Here is a 16,344-nt window from a genome sequence, read left to right on the forward strand (position 1 = left end):
GCAAATGGCGTGGCGTTGCCTTTGATGTGGTAATGAAATGTGTTATGGCTAAGCACAGCTGTTTCCTGGTTCATTCTGAATGGGGGGAAAAGGGGGAGGATGATTCCCATTGTTGCCCATAGAGAGTTGTTACAGTGCATTATGTACCACACTACAGCCTGTTGCAAGCCAATGCACATGCGTCCCAAATAGCACCCTATTCCTTATGTAGTGCACTACTTTTGACCAGGGAACATAGGGCTCTGTTCAAAAGTAGTGCACTATAGGACATAGGGTGCTATTTTGGGATGCAAACCATACCAATGAGCCCATGAAAGAGAATAGGAATCGTGTACAGCAGGGGCTCTGGAGTATATTTTATGCAATTTCTTCATCAATTAGTTGTAATGCTTTCAACTTTCATCTTTTTTAAATAGAAACTTAATCGAATATGCTTAATTTGGGGTTGTGCTCGTTAAGGGTTGAACTCAGAAGGGACCTCGTTGTTTAATTTGTGATAAGTAAAGATTTCAGCTTAGTGGGCTGCGTAACGAACGACGCAGAGCGAAGCACATCAATTCTGTATCGCAGCCTTAAAGTGATAGCATCTTCCTTGTGAGAGAAGCTGGTGAGGCATTCAAATGCAAGACAGGACAAGGGAACTTATCAAACTCTATCTATTTTTGAATTCAACCCCATCAACCTTCCATTCAATTCAATCAAATAGTATTCTTGCTGTGTTTGCAGTATTATTGAGGGAGCTGGAGCTGTTATAGTGTTGTGAGCCTGTTCCAGAGTCATTATCCCTGACCAGAGACCAGAGTATGATAGCTGACAGATGCTTAGAATAACTCAGCCAAGACCTCCTTTCTTCTCCCTGGGTCCTAGAGAGCCCTTTCCCCTACTGCCCTAGTACTGTCATCCTCCCCTTCTCCTCTTCCCGTTCTCTCCTCTCCTCCTCTCCCTAGGAACATGTCCCAGAGAGCCTTTCCCCTACTGGCCTAGTACTGTCATCCTCCTCTCCAATAATCCCCTCCACCTTTCCTATCTGCCCTTCTTGTTATTATTTCATCTCATCCTCTCCTCTTTTACTCCCTTCCTCCTCCTCTCCTCTCCCCGTGTGCATGTCCTAGAGAGTTCTTTCCCCTACTATCCTACTATCCTCCCTCAAATCATCCCTTCACACCTCTTGTCCTCATCTTCTCTTCTACATTCCTCTCATCCTCCTTTTAAAAAAATCTTCCCATTCCCTTACCCTCTCCACTTCTCATCCTTCCCTCTTCTCCTTCTCTCCTTCTGTCCTCTTCTCATCCTCTGATCACCCAGGACTCTCAGGCCCTTACCTTTCCTCCTCCATTATTCTCACTTCACTCTTTAAACAGGAAACCACACATGGTGACTAGACCCTACTTCTCAACACTGGTACATATAATTTAAATATCCCTATACAGTAACAACCTTGCGAGCATACAGAACATAACGTATGCCTCGCTAATTTTAGCTGCATAGCACATATCACACTGCACAGCATGGGATGAGTCTCAACTCTCTCCCAGCCCCCTTCCTTCCTCTCTCTCTCTCTCTTTCTCTCTCCCTCTCTCCCTCTCTCTTTCTCTCTCTCTCACCTCCCCCCTCTCTCTCTCTCTCTCTCTCTCTCTCTCTCTCCCCCGTCCCTCTCTCTCGCTCTCCCCTGTCCCTCTCTCTCTCTCCCCCGTCCCTCTCTTTCGCTCTCCCCTGTCCCTCTCTCTCCCCTGTCCCTCTCTCTCCCCTGTCCCTCTCTCTCTCTTCATACCTCTCTCTCACACTCTCTTGCGGTCCCTCTCTCTCTCCCTTCTCGCTCTCTCTCTCTCTCTCTCTCTCTCTCTCTCTCTCTCTCTCTCTCTCTCTCTCTCGCTCTCTCTCTCTCTCTATCCCTTTCTCTCTCCCCCTTGCTCTCTCTCTCTCGCTCTCTCTTCCCTCGCTCTCTCGCCCTTCTCTCTCTCTCTTTATCCCTCTCTCTCCATCTCTCTCTCTCCCCTTGCTCACTCTCTCTTTCTCCCATCTCTCTCTCTTTCTCTCTGTCCCTCTCTCTCTTCCCTCTCTCTCTCTCCTCTCTCTCTCTCTCCCCTGTCCCTCTCTTGCGCTCTCTCCCCCTGCTCTCTCTCTCTTTCTCTCTGTCCCTCTCTCTCTCCCCTCTCTCTCTCTCTCCTCGTTCTCTCTCTCCCCTGTCCCTCTCTTGCGCTCTCTCCCCCTGCTCTCTCTCTCTTTCTCTCCCCTCTCTCTCTCTCCTCTTTCTCTCTCTCCCCTGTCCCTCTCTTGCGCTCTCTGCCCCTGCTCTCTCTCTCTTTCTCTCTCTCTCTCTCTCTCTCTCTCTCTCTCCCCTGTCCCTCTCTCTCTCTCCTCTTTCTCTCTCTCCCCTGTCCCTCTCTCTCTCTCCTCTTTCTCTCTCTCCCCTGTCCCTCTCTTGCGCTCTCTCCCCCTGCTCTCTCTCTCTCCCATGTCCCTCTCTTTCTCTCCCCTCTCTCCCTCTCTCTCTCCCTGAGTGTTTTCTGAGTGTTTTGTCAGCCCCTCCCTGATGACCTTGTCCTGTGCAGCAGCAGGCCCAGTGATTAAGGATCGGGTCCAAAGACCATTTCCTTTTCCACAGGAAGATAAACGACTTCTGTTTGATATGGGCTGCCTACTGGCCCACCGGGCAATTAGACTGCACTGTACCTTTTGTCCTGAATGGCAACCTATTCCCTATTTAGTGCACCAGGGCCCATAGGGCTCTGGTCAAAAGTAGTGCACTATGTAGGGAATACTGTAGGGTGCCATTTGGGACGTAGACTGAGATACTGCCAGCCAACAACCGTGCTCTCGAGTGCTCTCAGCACTCAGCTCTGTGTACAGAAGCCAGACCAGAGAAAGAAATACTCCACACAAACTATTCCACTGAAACTGCAATGCGAGTGCGACAGTGTGAACAAATTAAATGTATTTTCTGCTTCTCTTTTTTTTTTTATTTTTTATTGTGATATATAATGCTGACTGCAGGAGGTCGAAGAAGAAGCAAAAGAGAGAAGATGACAAAGAAGTGAGAAAAGGCCCACCAAGGGCGGCACAATGGAAATATCAATATTTGATCTTGGAAATCACTTAGGGCACGGCTTTAGATTGAGAGTTGGTTTTAGAACCCATTTAGCTGTAATACATCTACTATATTAAGGGACAAAGTCAACATCAGAAAACTAACCTCGTCTGTAAGGGTATTATAGTTCGGGGCCGGGGTTCTATTACAGCCCTGTATAATCGCTAATGTATTTTGTGTTAACGAAAAGCAATCATGTAATTGTAGACCTCATCCAGCAGCATCATATAGTAAAACACTCTTTAGAAAAATAAATCAAGGGAACAAAACTGTGTACATGCCAGAGTTAGGGGGCAAACTAACTACTTATCCTTTACAGCATTGTGGTCTGTATCATCCAATCACAGAGCAGATACAAGTCACGTGATCTGTTAGTGAACACGTGATGGCTCATGTGTTCGCTAACAGATCACGTGACTTGTATCTACTCTGTGGTTGGACGATACAGACCGCGAGGCTCATGGTTAGTGTTGGTTTTTGTGCTTTTTGAAACAGAAACTAATGATAAAGCCCCGACTTCTCAACACAGAGTTTGAAACATTCATAACTGATGGGCACTTCATTAACACACAAATTGTTTTGCATTCTCGGTAGAAAATATAATTTTTACGTTGCACAGCATCGCTCTCGCAAATATTTGATATCACCATGGGTAATGAGGCTTGAGAATCCACTTCCGGAAACTCCCGTTGCAGCTCATAGCATACAGTATATGGGCCATCACATACATGCCCCTACCTCCCACCCTCCTCTCCTCCTGTCTTTATCCCCTCTCATCTATCTGCGAGGGAGAGAGTGAAAATAGTTGTGTCAGCCTATTGATAGTTATATGGCTGAATGACATCGATTCCCCTTGTAATACAAGCCTCTCCCTTGTCGTCCTGTCAAAGCCAAGATTGGACATGATAACACAGATCAGACATGGGCCAATCGAAATGAAAGCTTCCGGCAAGGAGATGACTATCTGGGGGATAGGAGAGGGGACAGCAGTAGAGAGAGGGAAGGGGAGGAGGAGGAGAGTGGAAGAGAGGAGAGAGGAGAGGAGACAGGAGTAGAGAGAGGGAAGAGGAGGAGGAGGAGAGTGGAAGAGAGGAGAGAGGAGAGGAGACAGGAGTAGAGAGAGGGAAGAAGAGGAGGAGGAGAGTGGAAGAGAGGAGAGAGGAGAGGAGACAGGAGTAGAGAGAGGGAAGAGGAGGAGGAGAGTGGAAGAGGGGAGAGAGGAGAGGAGACAGGAGTAGAGAGAGGGAAGAGGAGGAGGAGAGTGGAAGAGAGGAGAGGAGACAGGAGTAGAGAGAGGGAAGAGGAGGAGAGTGGAAGAGAGGAGACAGGAGTAGTGGAGGAGAGTGGAGGATATAGGGAAGAGGAGGTGAGGGGAGTGGAGTGGAGGAGAGGAGAGAGGAAAGGGGATGAGAGTGGAGAGGAGGGGCGATGCGGGGAGAGGAGACCAGGGGTGAGGAGAGAGGGAAGTGGAGGAGAGGAGGGGGGCGGGGAGAGGAGAGGAGAGGAGACCAGGGGAGAGAAGAGGAGTGGAGTGGAGAAGAGGAGAGGAGACTAACTTTTGCACAAACTTTGCTGATAACTTCTTTATTGAGGAAAAATGTACTTATTACGACTTTAATATGTGGTTGTCTCACCAGGCTATCTGTATGTGGCTCTGGATAAGTATGTCTGTTGAATGACTACAATTTAAGAGTAGTGGAAATGAAAGGAGAGGGAGAGATGAGAGGAGAGAGGGACAAGAGGAAAGGAGAGGAGAGGAGAGAGAGAAGTGGAGAGAGGGGAGGAGAAGAGTGGAGAGGAGAGGAGAAAGGGAAGAGAAGACAAGACTGGGTAGAGAGGAGGAGAGGGGAAGGGAGAGTGGGAGCCTGGCTTCAGTTTTCCAGGAGCGTTCCTGGTCATTGTCATGCCTTGGGTCTGTGGTGTAAAACAATTTGTGCTGTACGTACGGTGCATGACCAAAAGTATGTGGACGTCTGCTAGATGAACATCTCATTCCAAAATCATGGGCATTCATATGGAGTTGGTTCCCCCTTTGCTGCTATAACAGCCTCCACTCTTCTGGGAAGGCTTTCTACTAGATGTTGGAACATTGCTGCTGGGACTTGCTTCCATTCAGCAACAAGAGCATTAGTGAGGTTGGGCACTGATGTTGGGCGATTAGTCCTGGCTCGCAGTCGGCGTTCCAATTCATCCCAAAGGTGTTTGATGGGGTTGAAGTCAGGACTGTGCAGGCCAATCAAGTTCTTCCACACCAATCTCGACCAACCATTTCCGTATGGACCTCGATTTGTGCACTTGGACATTGTCATGCTGAAACAGGAACTGTTTCCCAAACTGTTGCCAAGAAGTTGAAAGCACATAATTGTCTAGAATGTAATTGTAGGGGCCTAGCCCAAACCATGAAAAACAGCCCGAGACCATTATTCCTCCTCCACCAAACTTTACAGTTGGCACTATGCATTGGGGCAGGTAGCGTATTCCTGGCATCCGCCAAACCCAGATTAGTCCGACGGACTGCCAGATGGTGAATCGTGATTCATCACTCCAGAGAACACGTTTCCACTGCTCCAGAATCCAATGGTGTTGACCTTTACACCACTCCAGCCGACGCTTGGCATTGCACATGATGATCTTAGGCTTTTTGGTCTGCTCGGCCATGGAAAAATAATTAATGGAGCTCCAGATGAATTGTTATTGTGCTGACATTGCTTCCAGAGGCAATTTGGAACTCGGTAGTGAGTGTTGCAACCGGGGACAGACGATCTCTAGGCCCTACGCGCTTCAGCAACACTCGGCAGTCACGTTCTGTGAGCTTGTGTGACCTACCACTTCGCGGTTGAGCCATTCCAATAGCTTTGCACTCTCTTGGCATTCTCTCAACCAGCTTTATAAGGTCACCTTGAATGCATTTCAATTAACAGGTGTGCCTTGTTAAAAGTTAACCTCTTCATTTGTGGAATTTCTTTCCTTCTTAATGCTTTTGAGTCAATCAGTTGTGTTGTGACAAGGTAGGGGTGGTATACAGAAGATAGTCCTATTTGGTAAAAGACCAAGTCCATATTATGGTAAGAACAGCTCAAATAAGCAAAGAGAAATGAAGGTCAGTCAATCTGGATGATTGTGGAGGCCAGGACATCTGATTCAGCACTCCATCACTCTCATTCTTGGTCAAAAAGCTCTTACACAGCCTGGAGGTGTGTTGGGTCATTGTCCTGTTGAAAAACAAACGATAGTCACACTAAGCGCAAACCAGATGGGATGGAGTATCACTGCAGAATGCTGTGGTAGCCATGCTGGTTAAATGTGCCTTGAATTCTAAATATATCACATACAGTGTTACCAGCAAAGCACCCCCACACCATCACCCCTCCTCCTCCATGCTTCACGGTGGGAACTACACATGCGTTCACCTACTCTGCGTCTCACAAAGACACGGTGGTTGGAACCAAAAATCTCAAATTTGGACTGATCAGACTAAAGAACAGATTTCCACCCATCTAATGTCCATTGCTTGTGTTTTTTGGCCCAAGCAAGTCTCTTTTTCTTATTGGTGTTATTGCTGACCTTCATGTCTTAAAGTAATTATGGACTGTCATTCCTCTTTTCTTATATGAGCTGTTCTTGCAATAATATGGACTTGGTCTTTTACCAAATAGGGCATCTTCTGTTTACCAACCCTTCCTTGTCACAACACAACGGATTGGCTCAAACACATTAAGAAGAAAATAAATTCGACAAAATAACTTTAAGGCACATCTATTCATTGAAATCCATTCCAGGTGACTACCTCATGAAGCTGGTTGAGAGAATGCCAAGAGTATACAAAGCTGTCATCAAGGCAACAGGTGGCTACTTTGAAGAATCTCAAATATAAAATCTATTTTGATTTGTTTAACACTTTTTTTTTTATTACTACATGATTACCGCAACAATGTGCCCCAGGGAATAGGAACATGCTTCTTATTCCACGTTCCTCCCTTCCTCTACTGTGGCCACTCTGATCTCCACGACAACAACTCACTCAGCTAGATGATATCAATGGAAATGGTCATAGGCTATAAAAGAGAGAGCTTGAGTTAGAATGTGTTCATGCTTCCTTTGTTTTCACCTGCCAAGAAAATATCTCTTCGCCATAGGGGTTCTGTTGTTGCATTATAAATAAAGCAAATGGGGTTTAGATGTTTGAGATGATATGCGGCCTTGTAGATGCATGCTGTTGTCTTCTACCTCAAAGGCTTTTCCCTCTGTTTCCTCTGGGTAGAAAGCGGAGCAGGGTATTTGCTCAGATAACAGTCTAGGCATAATGTGCACTACGTAACAACCCCTGCTTTGTGATATGTCACCGTATATGAATATACGAGCACATTTGACCATCTCTTTCCTTAGGCTCTGACACGGGTCTATACCATCTTATAATTCATATAGAACCCGGGGCTATAGCAGAGATCCTGTTGAGCTAGAGATGTGTTGTGTTGTTCTTACAGACCCAGGGGGAAATGACAGTGTTACAGTGTTACATGTTTGCCTTTCTACTGTCTCACCAGGCAGGGTGTGTTGGGGCTGTAGTAGGGCTTATCAGATCACCGTGAATATAGGATGGCCCAGAGCGGTACATATCCAAATGTAAATAAATAAATGGTTCTGGGATGTCCAACACATTCAACTACAGTTCAATTAAATAAAGTATAGTGTGTTCTCTCTTGTACTATTATGTATGTGTAATTTTACTCTCTCTCTCGCTATCTCTCTCTTTCTTTCTCTCTCTTTTTTTAACAAAGACACAGGGGTGGTCGATTACATTACGGTTGTGTAACTATAATGGCAGTGGCCTTGATGATGAGGATTTCTCAGTGTCCTGCTGCAGCTGCAGTGTGCTGCGGTGTTCTCACAGCGCCTCACCTGCCATGCCTCACTAACCTCAGGTGTGAGCGAGATGGATGAAACTGTGAAAGCACTTCCCGTGTTCCCGTGAAAGTTGTGCTCTCCTGTCCTCCAACAAAATAACTTAACAATTCAATGTGGTTCTCATACTCCATCCAAACCATAGAGATACCGTTTTCATTGCGTGCTCCAAACTGTACGAAAAAAACGTGTGAAACATCAGTGAATATTTGAATATTTGAATATTTGAATATTTATCATCCTCAAAGTGACTATGATAAGAGCCTTTTTCTTGTTTTTAGCTCAACGTTTTGTTCTGAATGTGATTAAAATCGACACCTTTTTTTGGAGGGTCAAGCCTGATTGCGCCGTCTAGCTGGTGATTTCTTCAGTTGCCGGTGGTAATTATATGCTCGGCCTGATAATGGTGGCTGCAGCGCAAGGCTGGATGATTCTGAGACTCTTGGAAGCACTGATTAGTTCCCTAAAAACAGACAGGGAGGGAGAATCACCCATGTCCACCATTTTGTAGCACCACAAGGAAAATGGCTAGGATGTGTGTGTGTGTGTGTGTGTGTGTGTGTGTGTGTGTGTGTGTGTGTGTGTGTGTGTGTGTGTGTGTGTGTGTGTGTGTGTGTGTGTGTGTGTTTACGGTGGGTGCGTGCCTGCGTGTGTGTCGGAAGCTGTCTGTATTGATCTCAGTGGGATCCGTGTAGAATACGGAATAGAATGCCCACGTCAAAGGTAACGGCTGTTATAATGAGCTCTGTCGTCTCGGTCTCGATTTATGTCTCATTTCTTTGTTGTTTAAGGATGATGTAACCCCATTATATGGTGTATGTCAGATGTACATTAGCCTGGAATCATTCACATTACGCAAACCCGCATGGCCACACACACACACAAGCACACACACTGAAACACACCAGTACACACACACACGCGCGCACACACTGCAACGCCACCCTGTAATCCCCTTCGGCTCACGCACACACAATCCGCCACACTCGCTTCCAGAAATGAAGATGAGACAGTTTGTTGAGAATAATTGCAGTAAAAAATAAATCACTTTGTTGCCAAAATATATCCCACTCTACACTATGGAGATTTAGCCTGAGAATTAGATTCCTTCAGCTGTGAAATCCCTTTCTGTAGTCCTGCCGGCCATGCACATCATTATTCTACACTATAGCATAATACATAGGCAGGAAACACTATTGCTGTCTTCAATGCACAGGCATTGGAATGATTGATGTTTCTGACCGTCTTGGAGACAGGTGGTGTGATTCATAATGCAGGCATCAGTTCATTGGTTTGGCAGCAGCGCAAAGGTGAGGATTAAATCTTCAGAAGCCTAGACGATCTCAAACATCTCAGTTGAAATCCTTGTGGATTTGACTGTGAATGTAATCTATGTCAGGCAGTCTGATCTGCGTTAAGTTCCAAAAATAGAGGATATGCATGATTCAGAACCGGTCCACATTGAACTTTCATCAAGCCTGTATAAAGTGAAGGAACCAACACAGATTTTCCTTATTTTGTCCAACCCCAAACCCCTGAAGTCTTTTCTTTTTCAGTTCTGCTAGTATTCTGGCCTCTGTGTGAGGTTGGGTCAGAGAGAGAGGACAGAGATTACAAAGCCCAGTAAGAGACGGATTTCCCAGGTTGAGAGCCATGATAGCTTTGTTACTGCCTGACACAACACCCTGCTGCCTGTCACATCTCTTGTGGTCTTGTTGTGGGTTTGTCTCTAAACTCAGACAGAAAGCATCAACCCACCACCTCGCCATCCCTCTACTTCCTGACAGAGAACCCCACTGCCTGTCGCACGGTGGCCAATCTCCTCTTGTCCTGTTGTGGGGTTTGTTTTCCAACTCAGACGTGGGTTCCCTCTGCTGTGAGAATGTGGTACATTTGTTCCTAGACCCCGACGTCTCTATGCTGTGAGACGTATTGGAGAACAGGTGAGAGCCTCAGGGCAGAGACCCCCTCAGGCACACAGGCTTCAAACATGTTCAGTGTGCACAGTGCGCAGAGCATGGGTTACATACAAGTAGATGGGTACAGGCATAAGGATGTTTTGGGCTGAAGCGGGGAAACAAATCAAATCAAATCAAACTTTATTTGCCACATGCGCCGAATACAACAAGTGTAGACTTTACCGTGAAATGCTTACTTACAAGCCCTTAATCAACAGTGCAGTTCAAGAAGAAGACAATATTTACCAAGCAGGCTAAAATAAAAAGTAATACTAAAAAGTAACACAATAAGAATAACAATAACAAGGCTATATATAGGGGGCACCGGTACCGAGTCAGTGTGCGGTGGTACAGGCTAGTTGAGGTTTTTCTGCAACAAAAGACCTAGAATGTGTTGGGCTCACAGCTGAAACAATATATCCAGGGCAGCTGTACGATTTGGATGGATAGTGAGCTGAGATGTGTAGGGAGAGACTGAGATTGGTGGAACAGCCTTTGTTTTAAACTCTGAGTTTGTTTCCTTCTCTTCACTCTGTGTCCTTTCCTGCATTTACTATCAGAATAACTTGCAAGCAATATCTTCTCTCAGGAATATACAGGCTTTTTACACTCATAATGTGACTTCAATTAATCATATCATATGCAGTGCTGTCGGAAAGTACTCAGACCCCTTGACTTTACACATTTTGTTAGGTTACAGCCTTATTCTAAAATGTATTATATAGATTTTTCCCTAATCAATCTACACACAATACCCCATAATGACAAAGCAAAAACAGGTTTTTAGACGTTTATCTAATTGATATATTTTTTAAAAACTGAAATGTCACATTTACATAGGTATTCCGACCATTTACTCAGTAATTTGGTGAAGCACATTTTGCAGAGATTACAGCCTTGAGTCTTCTTGGGTATGACGCTACAAGCTTGGCACACCTGTATTTGGGGAGTTTCTCCCATTCTCCTCTGCAGATCCTCTCAAGCTCTGTCAGGTTGGATGGGGAGCGTTGCTGCACAGCTATTTTCAGGTCTCTTCTGAGATGTTCGATCGGGTTCAAGCCCGGGCTCTGGCTGGGCCGCTAAAGGACATTCAGGGACGTGTCCTGAAGCCACTCCTGCTTTGTCTTAGCTGTGTGCTTAGGGTCATTGTACTGTTGGAAGGTAAACCTTTGCCCCAGTCTGAGGTCCTGAGCGTTCTGGAGCAGGTTTTCATCAAGGGTCTCTCTCCATTCATCTTTGCCTTGATGCTGACTAGTCTCACAGTCTCTGCCGCTTAAAAACATCCCCACAGCATGATGCTGCCACCACCATGCTTCACCATAGGGATGGTGCCAGGTTTCCTCCAGACGTGACGCTTGGCATTCAGGCCAAAAAGTTTAATCTGGGTTTCATCAGACCAGAGAATCTTGTTTCTCATGGTCTGAGAGTCTTTAGGTGCCTTTTGGCAAACTCCAAGCCCACTGTCATGTGTCTTTTACTGAGGAGTGGCTTCCGTCTGGCCACCCTACCATAAAGGCCTGATTGGTGGAGTGCTGCAGAGATGGTTGTCCTTGTGGAAGGTTCTCCCATCTCCACAGAGGAACTCTAGAGCTCTGCCAGTGTGAAGATCGGGTTCTTGGTCATCTTCCTGACCAAGGCCCCTCTCCCCCGATTGCTCAGTTTGGCCGGGCGGCCAGCACTAGGAAGAGTCTTGTTGGTTCCAAACTTCTTCCATTTAACATTGATGGAGGCCACTGTGTTCTTGGGGACCTTCAATGCTGCAGAAAAGTTTTGGTACCTTTGCCCAGATCTGTGCCTTGACACAATCCTGTCTCGGAGCTCTACGGGCAATTCCTTTGACCTCATGGATTGGTTTTTGCTCTGACATGCACTGCCAATAGTGGGACCTTATATAGATAGGTGTGTGCCTTTCCAAATCATGTCCAATCAATTTAATTTACCAGAGGTGGACTCCAATCAAGTTGTAAAAACATCTCAAGGATGATCAATGTAAACATGATGCACCTGAGCTCAATTTCGAGTCTCATAGCAAGGGGTCTGAATATTTTCCGAATGGACTGTATATTATACGTTTTACAGCATTTCAGTCTCTCTCTCTCTCTCACACACACACACACACACACACACACACACACACACACACACACACACACACACACACACACACACACACATAACCACATCACCCCCTCTCTCTCTCTCTCTCTCTCTCTCTCTCTCTCTCTCTCTCTCTGAATATATTTATAATAAATAGACTCCCTAACCGTGGAGTGTGTGTATTCGCCGGCATATCAGGGCCATGGTGGTGAGCCTAACTGCCTACATGCCTTCTCCTGGGCGGCTACAGCTATCATGGAGATGGCGGAGGAGGTGCCGGCAGCAGCAGCCGCGTTTCATTAGTCTGTCAAACTCAATGATATTTAGAGCCTAGCAGGCAGCGTGGTGGTCCAGCTCTGCAAACTCAATCAGCGTTGTGATTTCATAACCCTGCTCTGTGACACCTCTTATTTTATCTACCTGCTGATCCCTTCTAATAAACGCCGCTCCCCGCCATGCTGAAATACGACCTCTCTGTCCTCCCCAGGTGAGGCCCGAGAGAAGAGGCGAGGGGATAAATCTGAATTGTGGGATAGTGGAGGTTGGCTGATAATCCACCCGGTCGGCAATCGCCTCAAATCCGCCTGTATCCCAAATGGCACCCTATTCCCTGTATAGTGCACTAATTTTGACCAGAGCCCTATGTGCCCTGGTCAAACGTAGTGCACTAATAGGGAATAGGGTGCCATTTGGGATCCACTCACCGTCCCCCGACCATTCCCCCTCTCTGCTGCACAAATCACAGCGTTTCAGTAGGACAAGGCTGATCTGTGGCTCTGGGTGTTTCATGAGAGGCCATTGATTGCAGAGGAAGGAGGAGAGGAGGAGCAGGCTGTAAATAACTGGAGCAGGAAGGAGAGGAAAGCTAAAAGGAAAACAATCTGTAGGCAGAGAGGGAGGAGAGAACACTATGTAAAGAATAATAAACACAATGAAAGATGTTTGACTTGAGATGATATATCCTGTAGGGCGCTATGCCCGGGCTGGAATATTCTGAAAACGTACCGTACAGTATAAGCTGGCTAGATGTCCTTGAGTGGGATGGTAGTAGGGGATTGTTTCCGGGAACAACACCATTTTACCACAAATCTGCCACGTTTTTGCCGTTCCCAAAAAATGTCCCTGATCAGGGTCAAATCCTATGAACTTGGGCTAGGATCAGTACGTCGGAACTCGTGTAGTTTGAGCGTGTCAAGGATGCACGAGGATAGCTGTTCCATCCTCCAGACCCTTGCTGGATGTCCCGGTAATTTTTTAATGAGCATATTGTAGTATGAGCAGGGCCACAACGAGATTGGGCAAGGACTACTGCCAATAGCCAAGAAGCACTCAGCGTGTGAGACCAAAACCATGTGTGGGTTTGTTTTGCGTGGACCGGTGCCCCGGGTGGGCGGAGTTTGTACAATTTAGACCATTCTATTGGTCTTTAAGTGAAATCTCCACCCACCCAGGGTACCGGGCCATGCTCAACAAACTCGCCCAATCATGGTGAAGAGGAAAGCAACAACAACACACACCATGTGGACCGAGGTAACGGAAGACAGATTGATGAAGCTGTGGAGAGAACGCAGCCTTTTCACTATTACCTCTGCGTCCTACCATGACAGAAACCAAAAAGATAAAGGCTGGAATAAAATAGCCTATCCCCTGTAGCAACCTGTTTTTCTATTATAAAAGTCCTATCATTACACTAAAAGTTCAAGTCTGTCCAACCATTTGCGGGTCCATATTCTGGATGTTTCTCCACATAACAATGTGCCCTCTAATAAAGCAGCTCGCCGGTTGCGTGTCGGCATTTTTTTTCCTATGACAACCGAGAAACGCAGGGCGGGATCGACTCGGGAATCATGGTGTAATGTGAGCACCCACGTCCTGGGGTTGAGGATGGACGGAATAAAAGATTTGGGACAAGGAAATTGTCCAATTTGTTTCCGATTTTCTCCTCTCGGCCGATTGAAAACAGCCTCCATACAGATATCTTTAACTTGTGGTGATTCCCAGTGTGTGTTCGTGACTCAATGTGCTGTTCGGTCTCACCATGTTCTTTTGACGTCTTCTCTCCGTCTGTCTGTCTCTGTGCGTCTCTGTGTCTCCCTTCCACCAGCAGACGACAGATGACATAGTGTCGTCGGCGGAGTGTTCCAGCGACGACGAGGATCTGGAGGAGTGTGACTCCGGACACGCAGGTGGGATGGGTGTGTCGAGTTGTGCTTGCTCAGATCTACCAGTCGTTCTTTCTTTCTTACTTTGATTTGCAACCCAAACCAAAAAGAGAGGGTCGTTCTCCTCTAAGCATCATGTCCCACGGGAGCCTAAAGTGTAACTGTAAAAGACTCCCTAAAAGCACCGAGAGACGCGGTGGCACGAGTCTACGGTTTTAGCTAAATGGAGAGTGGAAAGAGCTCTAAGCACTTTGGAGTTGGATGAAAGTAAGATAATATCCTTAGTATGCCCTCTGTAGAAAAGTTTGAAGTTATGTTTAGGCTCCAATCTGTAAGTAACTGCATATATACATAGTTCTAGACACACCAAAATATAGTATAGCGTGATAGCCTATAGTCAGTGATATAGTTTTAGTATAGTCTCTAATTTAAGTTACACTTAGCTATGGGGCCTTTGGTCGTTAACATGGTTAAAAACTGTTAATACTAATTTTGTTCTCTCAGCATTCAAGAGAGCAAACTTTCAATCAAAAAGTACAAAATTAGTATCAAGCTCCATGTTCACCTGTCCAAACTGATGCTTCAAAATGTATCTGTCCTGTTTTACATGGTTGACATGTTTCTTGCTGTGCGTGTGTGTGCGTCTTCTCCACAAAGGATACATTTTGAGATCTATTTTTCGAAGAACAAAATGCTTTCAGCATAGATACTGTGATATGTGGCAGACTAACTGCAACAGACCCAGTCCTCCTCCTCTCTCTTTCTCCTGTTTGTTCCTTTGTTTCCTTATACGTCGGAGGCTTGCCTTACCTGAAACATTCTAATAGAGAACAGATATCCTCGAATTTCTGTGCGCATCGTTTTTCTCTCTCCCCTCCTATAACACATATAGTTTTGACACCAGGTTAAAGTGAGATGTACGGGGGACTTTAGAAAATATGAATTTACCTATTCCACATTTTGTTGTGTTACAGCCTGAACTCAAAATGGATTAAATATATATTATCATTTCTACCAATCTTCACACAGTACCCCATCATGACAAAGTGAAAATATTATGTTTTTAGACATTTTTGCAAACGTATTAAAAAAATGAAGTACAGAAATGTCTCATTTAACTAAGTATTCACAATACCGGGTGCTCGGGTTTGGTCGGACAGCCAACTGAATTTGGAGTGTCATGGCACAGGGGTGTGAATACTTATGCAAATGAGATATTTATTTTTGAATTCAATTTTGAATTCAAGCTGTAACACAACCAAATGTGGAGCGAGTCAAGGGGTATGAATACTTTCTGAAGGCACTGTAGCTCTCACTTCCCCCTACAGTAGTGTGAAATAATCATAACACATTACACCAGAGGTGATAATTAAGTGTGTTTTAAATGGAAACATGTCACTTGTTTTGAGACCACTTGGGTTTAGGGTTTTATGCATGTTAATATTCATATCAAGCTGTCAATCATGTTCCCAACAGAGCTTAGCCAGTTGTTGTTGTCTGATAATAAACCCAGATGGACTCCTATTGCTCCTGAGAATGAATAAGTACTAACTAATACTGTCTGGTTCAGTGGGTGAACCAGCACAGAAATAGAAATGACTAGGGTTTTACTGAGAATGGTGCGACAAACCAAAACAAACATCCAGTCAGCGGCAGTCCTGTGGGCGAAAACAGCTCGTTGATGAGAGAGGTCGAAGGAGAATGGCAAGAATCGTGCAAGCTAACAGATGTGCCACAATTACACAAATAATGTCTCAGTACATCTCGGAAACGCATCTCCGGGAACGCACAACTCGTCGATCCTTGTCACGGATGGGCTATTGCAGTGGGTTCCATTCCTATCAGCTAAAAACAAGAAGAAGCGGCTCCGGTCGGCACGCCATCACCACCACTGGGCAACTGAGGAGTGGAAAAACATCACCTGGAACATGACAGTGAGTTCATTGTACCTGAGTGGCCAGCGCAGTCCCCACACCTCAACCAAATAGAGCATCTTTGGGATGAGATGGAACGGGCCGTTCGCAGCATGAATCTGCAGCAACTACGTAATGCCATCGCATCAGCATGGACCAACATCCCTGTAGAACGTTACCAACAGCATGTAGAATGCCCCTGGATAATTCAGGCTGTTCTGGAG

At 45.8% G+C, this 16,344-nt stretch overlaps 1 protein-coding gene across 1 annotated transcript in view; it reads left to right on the top strand.

Moving 5' to 3' along the window:
• Window positions 1-16,344, top strand: part of LOC139415257 (neurexin-3b-like) — a 315,709-nt gene that overhangs the window by 285,951 nt on the left and 13,414 nt on the right. Inside the window, exon 21 of the mRNA XM_071163222.1 lies at window positions 14,150-14,231. Coding sequence (XP_071019323.1) covers window positions 14,150-14,231 — 82 coding nt within the window. The remainder of the gene's footprint in view (window positions 1-14,149; window positions 14,232-16,344) is intronic.

This window comes from Oncorhynchus clarkii, chromosome 8 (assembly GCF_045791955.1).
Source record: "Oncorhynchus clarkii lewisi isolate Uvic-CL-2024 chromosome 8, UVic_Ocla_1.0, whole genome shotgun sequence".
Taxonomy (NCBI): Eukaryota; Metazoa; Chordata; class Actinopteri; order Salmoniformes; family Salmonidae; genus Oncorhynchus; species Oncorhynchus clarkii.